Source organism: Anolis carolinensis, chromosome 4, assembly GCF_035594765.1.
Source record: "Anolis carolinensis isolate JA03-04 chromosome 4, rAnoCar3.1.pri, whole genome shotgun sequence".
In the NCBI taxonomy this organism is placed as follows: domain Eukaryota; kingdom Metazoa; phylum Chordata; class Lepidosauria; order Squamata; family Dactyloidae; genus Anolis; species Anolis carolinensis.
Window position 1 is genome coordinate 140,810,564 of NC_085844.1, and position 15,286 is coordinate 140,825,849.

The 15,286-nt window shown below is 38.1% G+C and overlaps 1 protein-coding gene across 1 annotated transcript in view; it reads right to left on the reverse strand.

Annotated features, from left to right (window-relative positions):
- Positions 1–15,286, reverse strand: part of adcy2 (adenylate cyclase 2) — a 151,331-nt gene that overhangs the window by 33,117 nt on the left and 102,928 nt on the right. Inside the window, exons 12-15 of the mRNA XM_008109102.2 lie at positions 14,458–14,538; positions 13,280–13,349; positions 11,515–11,612; positions 3,558–3,642 (exon numbers count right to left, since the gene is read on the reverse strand). Coding sequence (XP_008107309.1) covers positions 3,558–3,642; positions 11,515–11,612; positions 13,280–13,349; positions 14,458–14,538 — 334 coding nt within the window. The remainder of the gene's footprint in view (positions 1–3,557; positions 3,643–11,514; positions 11,613–13,279; positions 13,350–14,457; positions 14,539–15,286) is intronic.

A 15,286-nucleotide genomic window follows, 5' to 3' on the forward strand; every position in this document is an offset into this window, starting at 1 on the left:
GGGGGACAGGTCACTTGAAAAGTACAGGGAATTCTAACCATTGGGCTATAGTACCTTGGCTTAGAGGATTTATGTCCTAAGACAGAGATTGTCTCTGATGGAAGCAGCTTCCTCTGAAGGCGGCAATAAAGTGCACATACAATGGGTGGCTCAGTCATGTGCTATCAGGCATCCCCACTCTGTTTTTCCACTTACACAAAGAAGCCTTAGAAATCCCCCTGTGGCAGCTAAATGATGCATGGAACTGATTTCGGTTAATGCTTGCCAAGGCCACCTTAACATAGCCTTAAACTGTATTAACCAGGAGCCTCCGATGGCCTAGGGGATAAAAGCCTCGTGACTTGAAGGTTGGGTTGCTGACCTGAAAGCTGCTAGGTTCAAATCCCACCCGGGGAGAGCGCGGATGAGCTCCCTCTTTCAGCTCCAGCTCCATGCGGGGAAATGAGAGAAGCCTCCTACAAGGATGGTAAAACATCAAAACATCCAGGCATCCCCCTGGGCAACGTCCTTGCAGACGGCCAATTCTCTCACTCCAGAAGCAACTCCAGTTGCTCCCGACACACACACACACACACACACACACACAAACTGTATTAACCAAAGTTGTGGGTTTCTCCAAATTCTCCCTGAGAATCTGGAACAAACCATGACTTTTGGCCCATGTAAACAGTTGGACTAGTTCTGAGATGGTTCTCAATATTTCTGCAAGTAGTTTGATACTATAGAATCCTGACCTCAGAGAACTGTTTTTCCACCCAGGCAATTCATAGGGATAAAAAGTTAGAGCAGTTTCCCCAAATCTGGTGACCTCTAGATGTTTTTGACTACAGTGCTCAAAATTCCTGAGCATGGGCCATTCAGCTAGGGCTGACATCCAAAACAATTTGAGGGCTCTTTTTCAGGTTGGCTTCATTACATTTGCTGAAGGAATTATACTGCCAGGAAGGCCAAAGAATGGAAAAAGCCCAGGATAGCCAACTCCAAAAAATATTTGAAATCAACCGGAAAAATACAGAGCTGATTTTTTTTGAAATATGTCATTTCTTCTGCCTCTTTATTTTAGATGGTCAAAGAATAAGACTCAAAGGAACTTAAATGTAAGTTCACACATTTTTCTATGAAAGAAATAACTTTTTAGAAAAAGGTAACAATCAAATGGTATACTTTCATTGTAAACACACTTTTCTTTCAGATTCTTTCTGTTTAGACACTTCTGGGGAAGCCTTCCCCAGAAGAGCACCTCCATCAGTTTCATTTTGTTTTGTCTCTTATTGCATATTCCTCCCCGCATTATTTGTTTCAATCTGCTCTTTACCCACAGCTTTAAAAAGCAGTACAAGTACACTCTGAGAGTACAAAAGGGAAAAGAGGCTTCAAAAGATAGACTCGGACATTGTGCTTGAAAGCTGGTGTACAAGCCTAACATTTTCAGGCAAGAAAAGTCTGAAAGTAAAGTATTTACAAACAGTCAAGAAAGAATATAATGTTCTACAAACGAAGGACTTGGCAGGAAAGCAGGTGTTTATTTCCTCACAATAACAAGCCTCTAAGCCCTCTTAGGCTCATCGGGTCTTCTTCTGGTGGATGTTCTTACCTGCTCCAAATTTGTTTCAGGATATGTTAGGGAAAAATCACAGGGTCTAGATCCTGCCTTACTGCACAACAGTTGGTAACTAATGGTATATCCACTCCATGAACTGGATGTCGCGTTTCCCTCCAGTCACTTCCTTTTTCTCTTCTACAAAGCTTGGAAAAATTAGGTTCCAAGACTACAACTCCAGACTCTCCAACTTGTATGGCCATAAGGGATTTTGGCAATGGTAATCCAAAAGAATAAATTCTTCCAAGCTCTGCTCTTATTTTAAGAATACAGTACATACTCTGTATTTGTTGAGGATACATTCCTGCATTTACCATGAAAACATAAAACTGCAGATCAAGGTAAATCCTTTTGAAATTGACTTCTAGTGGAAGCATACCATAGAATTGCATTAGAGGACATAGAAAATGTCTGGAGAACATGTCTTTAGCATTTCTAGGTTCTCTAGCACAACTCTATGTTCAATTTCCAGTGAATGCATATCACAGAATTGTACTGAAAAATCAAGAAAATTCCTAGAGAGAACATGGTACTAGTTCTAGATACAGAGGTCATACTGTAATTATGGGCATCCATCATAGTAGAGACATCTGTTAAGTAAACACTCCAAGTTTTCTCAAGTCACATGAATTGTGATTTTGCAAAATTGAGAATATATTGCCCTCCTCCTGCAACCTTCAGTGCCTTATGAAACTAGTCTCTATAAACTAGGTAATCTGGGGAGCTGTAACACATGCTGAGCTAAAAGAAAGTTATGTGATTTACCTTGCGGTTTTATCATATATGTGTATTGAAATACATATGCATAACCCATCTTCAAAATTCCAGAGCAATGAATTGTGGATGTACTTTATTGGATCCTTGTTTGTCGGTGTAGGATATGAAAACTGAGTTCTTTCCTGTCTGAACATTGAGAATATATGGCAGGGGAGACAGTGTAGACACAGAATAGTGTTATTTTCATGCTGACATAATGGTTACGGTACTATGCTGCAATGGAGCTCCTTGGGCCATTATTCAGAAAAACTAGTATCTTAGAGAGTATCTTAGAATCAAGGATGCTTTTATATGTATATCACTTTTTCCTGTTAGTGGTACTGAAATTAATTTGCATTTTACAATCATTGGTGTATTAGAATTGAAGAAATACAATATAACATGAGAGTTGGTTATGCAGTCACTTTGGATCTTGGGCATAGAAATTTCATTCTGGATTCTTTTATCACGTCTAAAATTATCTATACTTTTATCATGTCTAAAATTTATTACAATCCTAAAATTTAGAGTGCTTCAATGGAATTTATCAGCAATATGAAATAATAGTAATACTTATCAGTAGAAAGTATCAGATTATTTTTAACTGTGACAGATGAAGAAATCTGCAATTCAAATGTCCCAATTTTTCTGTCCAATATAGATTAGTTAACAATGCTCAAACAGAAAAAATACTGTATTTAAAATAACAAAATACAGCATAAAGAAATTGACTACAGGAAAGAAAGTACATCAATAGCAGAACTTGGAAAAATAAATATTGGGGACTCTGATTCCTAGAAACCCCAGTCAGCAAGGATTCTGGGATTTCTCATCCGAAACATAACATTTTCAAATTCTTGCCTAGAACCATTGTAATATTAGTAAATTTTTATTGATTAGCCCTCCGGCCATATCATAGTACCAAACCAAACAAAAAGGCTTGATAAAACATGATTGCGCATCATATAGTAAGTTAAATAAAATACTTATAACAATACAGTAAATAAATATGTTAAAACTGAATATATACATCATGTTTCTGTATCAAAGAACCATTGTTTTAACAAGGCAACTGACGGGTATATTAAAAATATTTTTGGCAAAAAGAATGTCCCATAGTAACCCAGAGGTATTATGGCCTAATTATTTTTTGTAGAAGGAACTGTGTTGCTAGGGAAATTGATATGCTCTCAGTACCTACCAAAAGCTGGCCAGCAAAGCAGATAAACAGAATGAAGGAAAGTACAAAAAAAGCAGTTCCAAAGGAGATTCCAAGTACAGACTTTCTGAAAGACAAGGAGAAAAAAAGGCCTGTTAGAGAACTAACATAGGAAAAAGGAGAATAAATCAATCTAACGGAAGGACAAGATTAATGTATGCATTCAACCAATAAAAGCGAAAATAACCTGATAGTGATAGCTATATTTAGTCAATCTTGTAACTACTACTCACCTGTATATAATACGGGGGCATGTTTCATTTCCCCTGAACCAGCCTGGAGGTTGAGCTGGTATGGGAGATACAAAGCTTTGCTAACTCACTAGGAAGATAAGGGGAGGGGAGGTTCAATTTCCCTCACATACTTATCCCTTGGCTCTTTTGAAGCTCAAACTAGTTCCTCATTCCTCTCCATGGCATTTTACATATTAAATGGGCAATATCCAAAGAAATACCGCAGTTCCTTGCACATCTTATTTAACCTTCAATTGAATCAGGATTGGAAAGAGGCAGAGAACCACCATTGCTAAGCATATATATTTGCAAAATGGGATAAAGAACCAAATGCTCTCTCATTCTGTACACATATGACAAAATAAAACAAAACATTAAAGACATGTTTGTTCTCAAATAAGAAATTATTACTCTTTTAATGCATAACTGTAGAAATAAGATTTAACTGTAATATGTAATGCCGATTATGAATTAACAATGATTATAGATAAAACCAACCACTGGTTTTAAATGTGTTTTTGCCTAACACAGAAATATTTAATTTTCTTAATCTATGCTGACTGGGTTGACTGCAAGAGATTGGTCTAATAAAACTTTATGATATGTCTCCTCCATCCAAGATCTGTTAAATATTAAAACTATATGAGTTTATCCAATATTTAACCTGGCACCCTAATCCCATGGACATGAATAGCAAGAATGATTGTTGCAATTCACAGGTAAAAATTCCAATCACAAAAATATTGGTTGGAAGAATCTTTTCCTTTGAAGGTTTTGCTCAATCTCAGATGTTTTCAGGATTGCTATAGATTGCTACAGAGTGACTTACAGATTACCAAGCTGTAAGCCACTCTGAGTCACTCCCCTCCCGCGTGAGAGAGTGTAGGATAGAAATATCTATACCTAAATCTAATCTAATCTAATCTAATCTAATCTAATCTAAATCTAATCTAATCTAATCTAATCTAATCTAAATCCATAATAAAAGCGAAAACACGTATGTGTGTTATGTGGCACAGATGTCTGCTCACACAGACAGCCTCCAGCTATACTTCCCAGGGTTAAAAATCTAGCAAGTCACTCTTTTCCACTGACATTATTGTTACAGCGAGTGCCATGAAAATGCAGCCCAAACCCTGCCAATGTCCTTCCCAAACACTACAGCCCACCACCCAAGGAATGCTTTCATTTGGGGACAATTTCCTCCTAGATTTTGCTTTTTCTTTCACCACAGGCAGGCATCCCAGGGTTCTCCATTGCTGTGGCATTTGCATGGCCCCGCCCACTGCCCTTTCCTTTCCAATCTCTCTGCATAACAAACAGAGCACAACTGAGCTGCAACTAAACTTACTGGAGGAGTTTAGGGATTGACTCCACATGGTGGAAGTTGTAGTTCACCCTGCATCAAGTCAGAGCACTGTCACTCCTACTGGGGAATATAGAGGAGTTGTAGTTCACCTACACCCAGAATGCTATTAACCCAAATAATGATGGCTCTCGGCCAAACTTGCCATGCAGACCCGATATGCCCAGATTTGACTACTGTTGGGTTTGATGGGGAACTGGACTGGAAATTGAGGAGTAGTAGGTACTGGGATTTATAGTTCACCTGCAATGAATGAGCATCACACGTGGCACACAGAGCCCCCATAACCAATACAACATATTGGACAAGTTTGGGAAAAAGGGAGTTATAGTTCACCTGCAGCCAAATAAACACTGACCCCCCCCCCCCCACACACACACACGACAATGCACTAGGACCACACTTCACACAGAGAAGCCTCATGATCTACTGAACATACTGCAGGTATTTGTGGGAAGGAGCCTTGATTTTGGGAGTTGTAGTTCACCTCCATCCAAAGACCACTGAGCCCAGTCAATGACGAATCTAGACCAAACTTGGCACACAGACTGAATATTGCCTGCTGTGGATACTGATAGATATTTCGGGGCAATTGCCCCGGGAATCTAGAAGTTGCAGAGAGTACTGCAGCACACCTGGTACACACGCCCAAAATGACCAACTTATAATACTGGCAGGGTTTGGGGAGGATTCAGCCACGATTCTGGGAATTGTAGTTCACCAACTCCAAACAGAATACATAACATTAAAAGACAAATACAGTAGAGTCTCGCTTATCCAAGCCTCTGGATAATCCAAACCATTTTTGTAGTCAATGTTTTCAATATATCATGATATTTTGGTGCTAAATTTGTAAATACAGTAATTACAACATAACATTATTGCGTATTGAACTACTTTTTCTGTCAAATTTGTTGTATAACATGACGTTTTGGTGCTTCATTTGTAAAATCATAACCTAATTTGATGTTTAATAGGCTTTTCCTTAATCCCTCCTTATTATCCAAGATATTCGCTTATCCAAGCTTCTGCCGGCCAGTTTAGGTTGGATAAGTGAGACTCTACTGTAATAGCATTCTCAAATGACCCGGGCATCACCGGGTCCCCAAGCTAGTACTAAATAAATAAACAAATTGCTGCAGACATTCAACCAATAACACACTAGGTATATTCACAATAATCTTCCTTCCTTTCCTTTCCATTCCATGTCTAGGAGTTAGTTATAAAGATCATAAGTAGATCCCCAAACACCACAAACAAGCAAGTTTTGCAAGAATCAACCTGTACAAAGGTGCTAGATGGTCAAAACTTCAAAAATATCAGCCCATGATCCACTGCAGATTGGCCACTGTTTCACCATTGGGCTACCATGACCCTTCTTTCCCATCCCCATCTTTAAGGATTTGGAATGCAAATCAACAAGATATTCATTCTAAAAAAACTAATTTTCATTTTCAAGGGCTCTGGCTTGAATCAGATAATTTCAATGTCTGTTCTTTTCCTCTGGTATGTTCATGAAGCTTTCAACAGATTTCAATCACTGTGGAGGTTTGGAGTGCATAAGAGCTTCATTGTTAAAACTTCTCCTGAATATAAACATTCATGGCAAACCTCCCTTTCTTCTACCAGGTGCAGCAGAAACAAAGACCTCATAAAAATTGGTGTTTTTGGGAACACAGAGTGCATCTGCGTGTGTCATTTGCTTTCAGACAATCAATGGCACAAGTGTTGTTTCTTTGGAAATTCAAGTGTACTGAACATGCTGTGCTAAAGCTCCCACTCCAATATTCCAAAAGTTTTTTTAGTTATGCATGCATTTATTTCAAAAAGGAAAGCAACAGTAAAGTGAATGGAAAAAAGCTTGTGCACTGTTTCATTCTTGTTATAAAATAAAAGCAAAAGGGGTAGGGCATCAAACTGACCAGGCTACACTTCCCAAAGGAGCTTTTAAAGGGCCTTTCTACATTATAGAGAATATATATAGACACACACACATATGGCCTTATACATTATTAAATTATCATCAAGAAGCAGCCATTTACTTCACAGATCTTCTAAAATGGTTTATATCAAGAATATTCAAAACACATCAAAACTAGATTCGAGATTGGTCAAAATGGAGTTCAGGATGGCTGCAGAGACTCACTACAATTCAGATGATCGATTCAACTCTTAGAACATCCTCAGTCCAAACATAGCTATTCTAATCTCTGTAAAGAATGCTTAATGCTCAAAATTTCAAATTCTTTGAAGTGATCTCAAGAAAATCATGCTTCATTATATATTCTCATTTTCCCATCTCTCAATGTGAATAGAAGTGCCTACTCAGACACTGAGAAACAGATAAATTCAAAGAGCTGTAAAATACCTTTGAACTGATAAACTGGAGTGTCATATTGTTTTGAGAATGATCAATTTAAACTGGAAATATCTCCAAAGAGGAAAAACAAAAGGGATGCAACACTGAAAACACTGGATGCCTTAAAACAATATTATCAATTGAAAGAATATTTTAATAAAGATAAAACAATAGGCTTCTCAGAAAGATACTCTCTGTGGGATAATTAATGACAATGGAAAATAAGTTAATTACAAAAATATACAACAAATTATTGGAATGGAGTACAGAATTGGAGGAAGTAAAAGAATGTATAATAAAATGGGCAAAATATATTGGAAGACCAATAAAGATGGAAGAATGAGAGAAAATATGGAACCAGAAACTACAGTATACATATTCATATGACACAAAAGAAAACTGGTACAAAATGATGTACCAATGGTATCTTCTTCTTCTTTATCCGGTCAGTCATTTCTGACCCTTCGTGACCTCATGGTCCAGTCTGCGCCAGAGCTCTCTGTCATCCATCGCCGCCCCCAGTTCCTTCAAGTTCATGCCAGTAACTTCAAGGATACCGTCTCGCCCTTTGTCCATCTCGCCCTTGGTCAGCCTCTCTTACTTTTTCCTTCCATTTTCCCCAGCATCATGATCTTCTCCAAGCTTTCCTGTCTTCTCATGATGTGACCAAAATACTTCAACTTTGCCTCCAATATCCTTCCCTCCAGTGAGCAGCCGGGCATTATTTTCTGGAGGATGGACTGGTTGGATCTTCTTGCGGTCCAAGGTACTCTCAGGATTTTCCTCCAGCACCAAAGTTCAAAAGCGTCTATCTTCCTTCTCTCAGCCTTCCTTATGGTCGAGCTCTCGCATTCATAGGTTACTATGGGGAATACCATTGCTTTGACTATGCGGACCTTCATTGCCAGTGTGATGTCTCTGCTTTTCACTATTTTGTCAAAGTTGGCCATTGCTCTCCTTCCAAGAAGTAGACATCTTCTGATTTCCTGGCTGCAGTCTGCATCTGCAGTGATCTTCGCGCCTAGAAATATAAAGTCTGTCACTGCCTCCATGTTTTCTCTCTCTATTTGCCAGTTGTCAATAGGTGTGGTTGCCATAATCTTGGTTTTCTGGACATTTAACTGCAACCCAGCCTTTGCACTTCCTTCTTTCACCTTGGTGATAAGGCTCCTCAGCTCTTCCTCACTTTCAGCCATCAGAGTGGTATCATCTGCATACCTAAGGTTGTTAATGTTTCTTCCAGCAATTTTAACTCTGGCCTTGGATTCCTCAAGCCCCGCACGTCGCATGATGTGTTCTGCATACAAGTTGAATAGGTAGGGTGAAAGTATGCAGCCCTGTTGTACTCCTTTCCCAATCTTGAACCAGTCTGTTGTTCCATGGTCTGTTCTTACTGTGACTACTTGGTCTTTATACAGATTTCTCAGGAGACAGACAAGGTGACTTGGTATCCCCATACCACCAAGAACATGCCACAGTTTATTATGATCCACACAGTCAAAGGCTTTGGAATAGTCAATAAAGCAGAAGTAGATGTTTTTCTGGAACATCAACAGCGGATATTGGCAATTTGGTCTCTCGTTCCTCTGTCTTTTCTGAACCCAGCTTGGACATCTGGCAACTCTTGCTCCATGTATTGCTGGAGTCTCCCTTGCAGGATCTTGAGCATTACCTTACTGGCATGGGAAATAAGTGCCACTGTACGGAAGTTTAAGCATTCTTTAGCATTTCCCTTTTTGGGTATACCAATGGTATACAACTCCACAAAATTGGCTAAATATTATAAACATATGAGCAATAAATGTTGGAAATGTGAGAATCACGAGGGGACTTTTTACCACACATGGTGGTCTTGTGACACGGCAAAAACCTCCTGGAAAGAGATCCAGGAAATAAGTAAAAATATCCTCAATTTGAAAATATATTTAAAAACAGAATACTTTCTACTTGGAATGACAGACATGGTTTGAAATAAAAATAAAGATAAACTATTTAACTATATGACGATAGCAGCCAGGATAGTGTATGCCAGAACCTGGAGAGAAAAAGAGAAACCCTCAACTGATTTATGGTTAAACGAAGTTATTGAGATAATGAATACGGTCAAGTTGTCTCAACTAGTAGCAAGGTCTCAAAGTAAATATATGAAAACAATGGATTGGACTTTGTTCAAAGGCTATTTGGCAAAGAATAAAGGACAACTGATATTAGAACTTAACTAATCTTAGGAAGATATTATTCACTAAGAGGTAAGAGGAGGAGCATTATCTATATCAAGACACCAAGAAAGTAATATACCACTTTGAACAAGAATGGAAGTACATACCCCCACTTTCGCCCCTTTCTTTCCCCCCCTATTTTCCATCCCCTCCAAACCCGTCACAAACCACTATCCCAACCCCTAACCTAGCCCTCACACTCCCCATCCCCATTTCCCCCCTCTATCTTTTACTTTTACATACATATTTTTAATCAACATTGTATATTGGAAAATTTTCAATACAAATAATTAAGAAAAACATGTTTAGCTGTTTTTCAGGTGAAAAGGCTCCCCAAATTGCCTACATACAGTCAATAAGACAAGATATTCCTTTCCTACAGAGTAACAAACTGAAGAACACATCCCAAAAGGGAAAAAGAATTAAAATGGAAGTATCAAGTTGGGCCACAGAGTGAAAACTAAGAAAGAAGTCCATTCTGTAATAATGATGATGATGATGATGATGATGATAACTTTATTTTTCTATCCCACCTCCATCTCCCCGTAGGGACTCGGGCCGGCTAACACAGGGCGAAACCCGAAAACAATAGAACAGAATAAAAACAGATAAAACAGCATATTCAAATAAGTAAAACACAATAAAATCAGACATGAGTACAAATGCAATACAATAGTTGTAAAACCAATTTAAAACATAAAATAATGAGATACAATGATCACCAATTTGGAGAATGGAGTAACATGGGAGGGCAATTAGAACGAAAGTACAATGATATATTATGTGGTGCCTTTGGGGCACAGAGGACAAAGTGCGAACATTCTCACAGTTGGACACAGTTGGTCCTCTCATGCTGGACCATTCTAACAACTATCATGTCAGACTACACAGAGAAGCCATTGAAATCCACAAGCATGTGGACAACTTCAACAGAAAGGAAGAAACCATGAAAATGAACAAAATCTGGCTACCAGTATTAAAAAACTCAAAAATCAGAACAGTAAATAAAAAGCAATACTCTGAAAACAGAGGATTTCCAGACATGAATCAACCAAGGGCAGTTAACGACTCTAAACAAAGGATGCCCCAGAGGCAGGAAGAAGACAGCAGATAAGCTTTTCAATGCTAATTAAAGTGATTAACTACACAACATTCACACTGACCTCTCTCACCCTAGACTTTCCACAGATATATATTAACCTCTTTGCTTAGTTTTCTCCATACCTCACAGCCTCTGAGGATGCCTGCCATAGATGCGGGCGAAACGTCAGGAGAGAATGCTTCTGGAACATGGCCACACAGCCATACAACAACCCTGTGATCCCGGCCATGAAAGCCTTCGACAACACATTCTCACAGTTACTATAAATGGGATAAGCCACCAGAAACCCAACTATGGGTTAAGTCAAGTTTAAGAACTATAATCATGCTCATCAGCTCTGCTAAGGTGGGGTGCAACCCTAGCACCACAATCATTTACCTCAACCATTTTCTTAGTTGTTCTTTATTATATTTTTATAAGGAAGAGTTTCATAAAAACAAAGTCATAAAGACAAACCAAAGAAGAGGGAGGAAAGGCAGACAGATAGGCATAAAAAGACAAAACCATGTAAAAAACAGACACGTGGTTAATTTATATGGTTTAGGAAAAAATCTTAGTCCACATTACAGTAAGGATTGAAAGCAGGTTACCCTCAGGTCTGAAAAATGTAAAATGGCATGTACAGATATAAAGAAAGAACTGTTTATATTGCTCACTTACTTGGGTAGTACCAAAATCTGCACAAGAAAAATGCAGAAGAAGATAAGACAAGCACAAGTCACATAGTACTTGAATGCAGGTAGAGTTGTTGCTCTATACTACAATAAAATAAAAAGGAGATTAGAAAACAACCTAAAAATAATGTACAAGATAATTGGAAAATTGCTGAAATCAACATAATTACTGGAATACATTTCACATTAAACAGGCAAATGCTTATGGATATTTAAAGCTATTAGACTGCTTTAAAGAAGATTGGAAACATCCATAAAAGACAGATCAAAGAGCACAGCTTGGAAAAGTTACAATCCGAATCCCCCAGCAATGTGGAGCTATATTTTAAAAATGCCCCCTCAAAGCTCTACTCCAGAGCAATGAACTATGATAGCCAAATACAATTTTCAGATACAGAGACAATATACTTCTTAGCATTAGTTGCTGCATTTGGGGGGGGGGGGAAGCAGATGGCTTGGACCATGAGGAAGGGCTTTCATTTTTATGCCCTGCTAATTGGCTTCACAGAAATATCTGGCTGTTGGCCACAGGATGCAAAACTAGATGGAACTTTGATATGATCTATCAAAGTCCTCACATTCTTAAAATGAATTTAAGCCAATAATATCATCCTGAAAGTCTACCTGGCACGAAAGCAATCAACATGTATTGTCACTAATAGTTTTGACTCTCTAAGGTTTTTTTTAATGCTCAACATAAGTAAAGCTCTATTATAGGATATAACAAACAATAAAGTACAAGGAAGATCTCTTGTACAACCCCAATGAAATGCACAGCTGTGAGATAAGAACACTACCATGTACTTCATTCAATGAGGGGACTTCCCAGCAAGATAGAGATTTTATGGAACCACTGTTTGTTTCAATTTTCTTATAAAGTGAATTAAAAAGATTGATTTGCCTCAGAAATCTCCAAATACTCCACTCTTCTCCTGGCAATAAGCTATATTGCCCGTCTCTATTTTACTCGTGGACTTTACTCAGAGTTTTGCACTAATCACCCTCTGTACATAGCAACGGATGTCTTGGTTTTAATAATTGTCATGTTATGTTGTTTCATAACTATGTTATTATATTGTGTTTTAAATGTATGGATTTCTTAGGTAAGCCGCCCTGAGTCCCTTCAGGGAGATGGAGGTGGGGTATAAGAATAACATTGTTGTTGTTGTTGTTGTTGTTGTTATTATTATTATTATTATTCCTCAATAACAACTGTTAATGATAGTGTCCGGGAATGACTTTGGCATGGCAAGCACTGATAACAGAGAAAAAGTAATAATCACTGAGACCAAAGACTTTGGGGTCTGGAAAAAATATACCTTCTATAATAATAAAATCAACAACATCCCAGGGTTCTTACTTATCAGACAAAATTTATGTAGAATTGTAAGTGCTCTATAGTCTCATTATGTCAGAATCTGGAGAAGGTGCATGTGCTTAAATTTCCAAATAAAATGAGATAAAATAGCAGCAATTTTTCCTATTTCTTCCTCTTCTGGAATACTGTTCCTTAGCTCCCATACATCCGATAAGAAGCAAGAACTTGGATTTGCTCAAATGCAGGTCAGAGGGAAGAGTAAACAGAACAGATAAGATGAGCAATGTATTCACTGCATTCATGTCATCATTAGGGAACCTATATATTGTCCAGGTATGAATAACTGCAGGAAAGCATGTGACCAATTACTATTTCATAACTGGTTTTAAAAAATGATCATAATGCAAGAGTTGAACATGAAATATAATCTTACTTCTTTTTCTAATGTCTTGTTGTAGAAAAGCAGTGATATCCTTTGAATATCTTCAGACTTAAGCCACTGTCTGGGAGAGAAAACCAAAGATCATACAGAGAATTAAGTCAAATAACTCATAACTGCCAACTTTTTTTTAAAGACTTGCAATAATGGAAAAGCCCTTCTATAACTGGAGGAAATGAAACAGTCTGGCGATCTCTATGCTTTAAACAAGCCATATCCTCTCTCAGCAGGGAGTGGAAACTGCCAATAGAATTTTACCACTGTCATTAGTGTATAACAGGCTCCAAGATTATTTTACAGGAAGCCATGACAGTTTAACAGGAAAAAATATCATTAAGATTTTATATGTGGGATCTTGGTCTTCAAAGGAATATAAAGAATCTTTACTGGATAAAAGATCTTCAAAATGCAGACTTTATGAGGAAGGGCTGAATTGAAAATACTGTAGTAACATACTTGTTATGAGGAATAGTCGCCTCATCTGAACGCTCACAAGACCACTTATGAAAGCAATGGTTCTGCATGCATCTGGTCTATGCTATATAAACATTTATGAAACTGGTTTCATAATGGGATTCTATGGCTATGCATTAGTCAGTAAAGATCCACCAGAAGGCAAGAGGTGCAAATTTCCCATTTAAAGCCAATTAAGTTAGCTGGAGTTCAAACATGCTAAGCTTCCCACAAAGATTTGAGCCCTGTAAATAAATATGTATTATGTTTTAAGATGTCTCCCATTGGTTTTATGTCTCCCACCCATCTCAGATTATGGATGGAAAGAATGTACTCCTTTATACAAAATTCTCTATACTGACCGTGTCTTATGAAGAAATCTTCATGCATGTGGGGCATTCCAAATGCTGAAGAGAATAAAAAAGCCAATCTACAGAATGTTATGTATTGTTCCTAGAGCTGTTTAGTAGGGATGCTCGTCTTCTCATTTAAAACATATTCCCTAGATCACTAAAATGTTGTGTACTTTATTCTTTACTGTTCCTTTTTTAAACACCATCTATAATCTGAATGATATAGGGGCAATCAGACAGAAACATGCAAATAAATCCTTCAGTCCCAGTTGGGTAAGAGGTCCTTCAGGTTCCTCACATGCCTTCTATTCCGATTCTGTGATATGAACAGCAGAGGTACAAAAGTAGCTGAACCTGTAAACATACTTTTGAGCATTTATTCCATCAATCGCTCGGATCATCCTTTCATTTAGTTCCTCCTCAAACTTTTTCTTCTGAGACTTTGTTCTATAGAGGACAAAAGCAAAGCAGTATAAGAGTTAGTATCCAGGGTGAGGTGGAGGGGTAGCAAAACATGGCATTAATTACAGCAAAATTGGAAAGATGAGAAAACACAGACGGACAATTTTCCGCTTCTATTTCCTGCAGCAACTTGTCCATATATGGCTATGTGCTTAACATCAGCCTTTTATTTTATAATCTGTTGCCGACACATCCTAGATAAACTTAATGTACATCACAGTTAGATTAGCTTGACTGGAATCAAGGTTATGGTCACTAGGTTGGGGTCTGGTGTAAAAATGTGTGCTTGTAAATATTGTTATTCCTGACCATGACAAAATGACTGACTCTGTGTTATCACAACACACTGATGTTTGTAAGAAATAGCTAATTTTTATAATCCCATTCCTCAAGATTAAGCTTTTGAATAATCTAACTAAGTAGAGGTTGAGGGGTGTTTTATTTATATCACCTTTCAGTTATGTTTAAGAAGTGGAGAACAGCAGACAATAAATTCGGGGCATAAGTGAAGGGAAGTCATAGGGAGGAGGGAGCAAGCTTGTTTTCTGCTGCCCTGCAGACTAGGACACGGAACAATGGCTTCAAACTACAGGAAAGGAGATTCCACCTGAACATCAGGAAGAACTTCCTCACTGTGAGAGCCGTTCGGCAGTGGAACTCTCTCCCCCAGGCCGTGGTAGAGGCTCCTTCTTTGGAGGCTTTTAAGCAGAGGCTGGATGGCCATCTGTTGGGG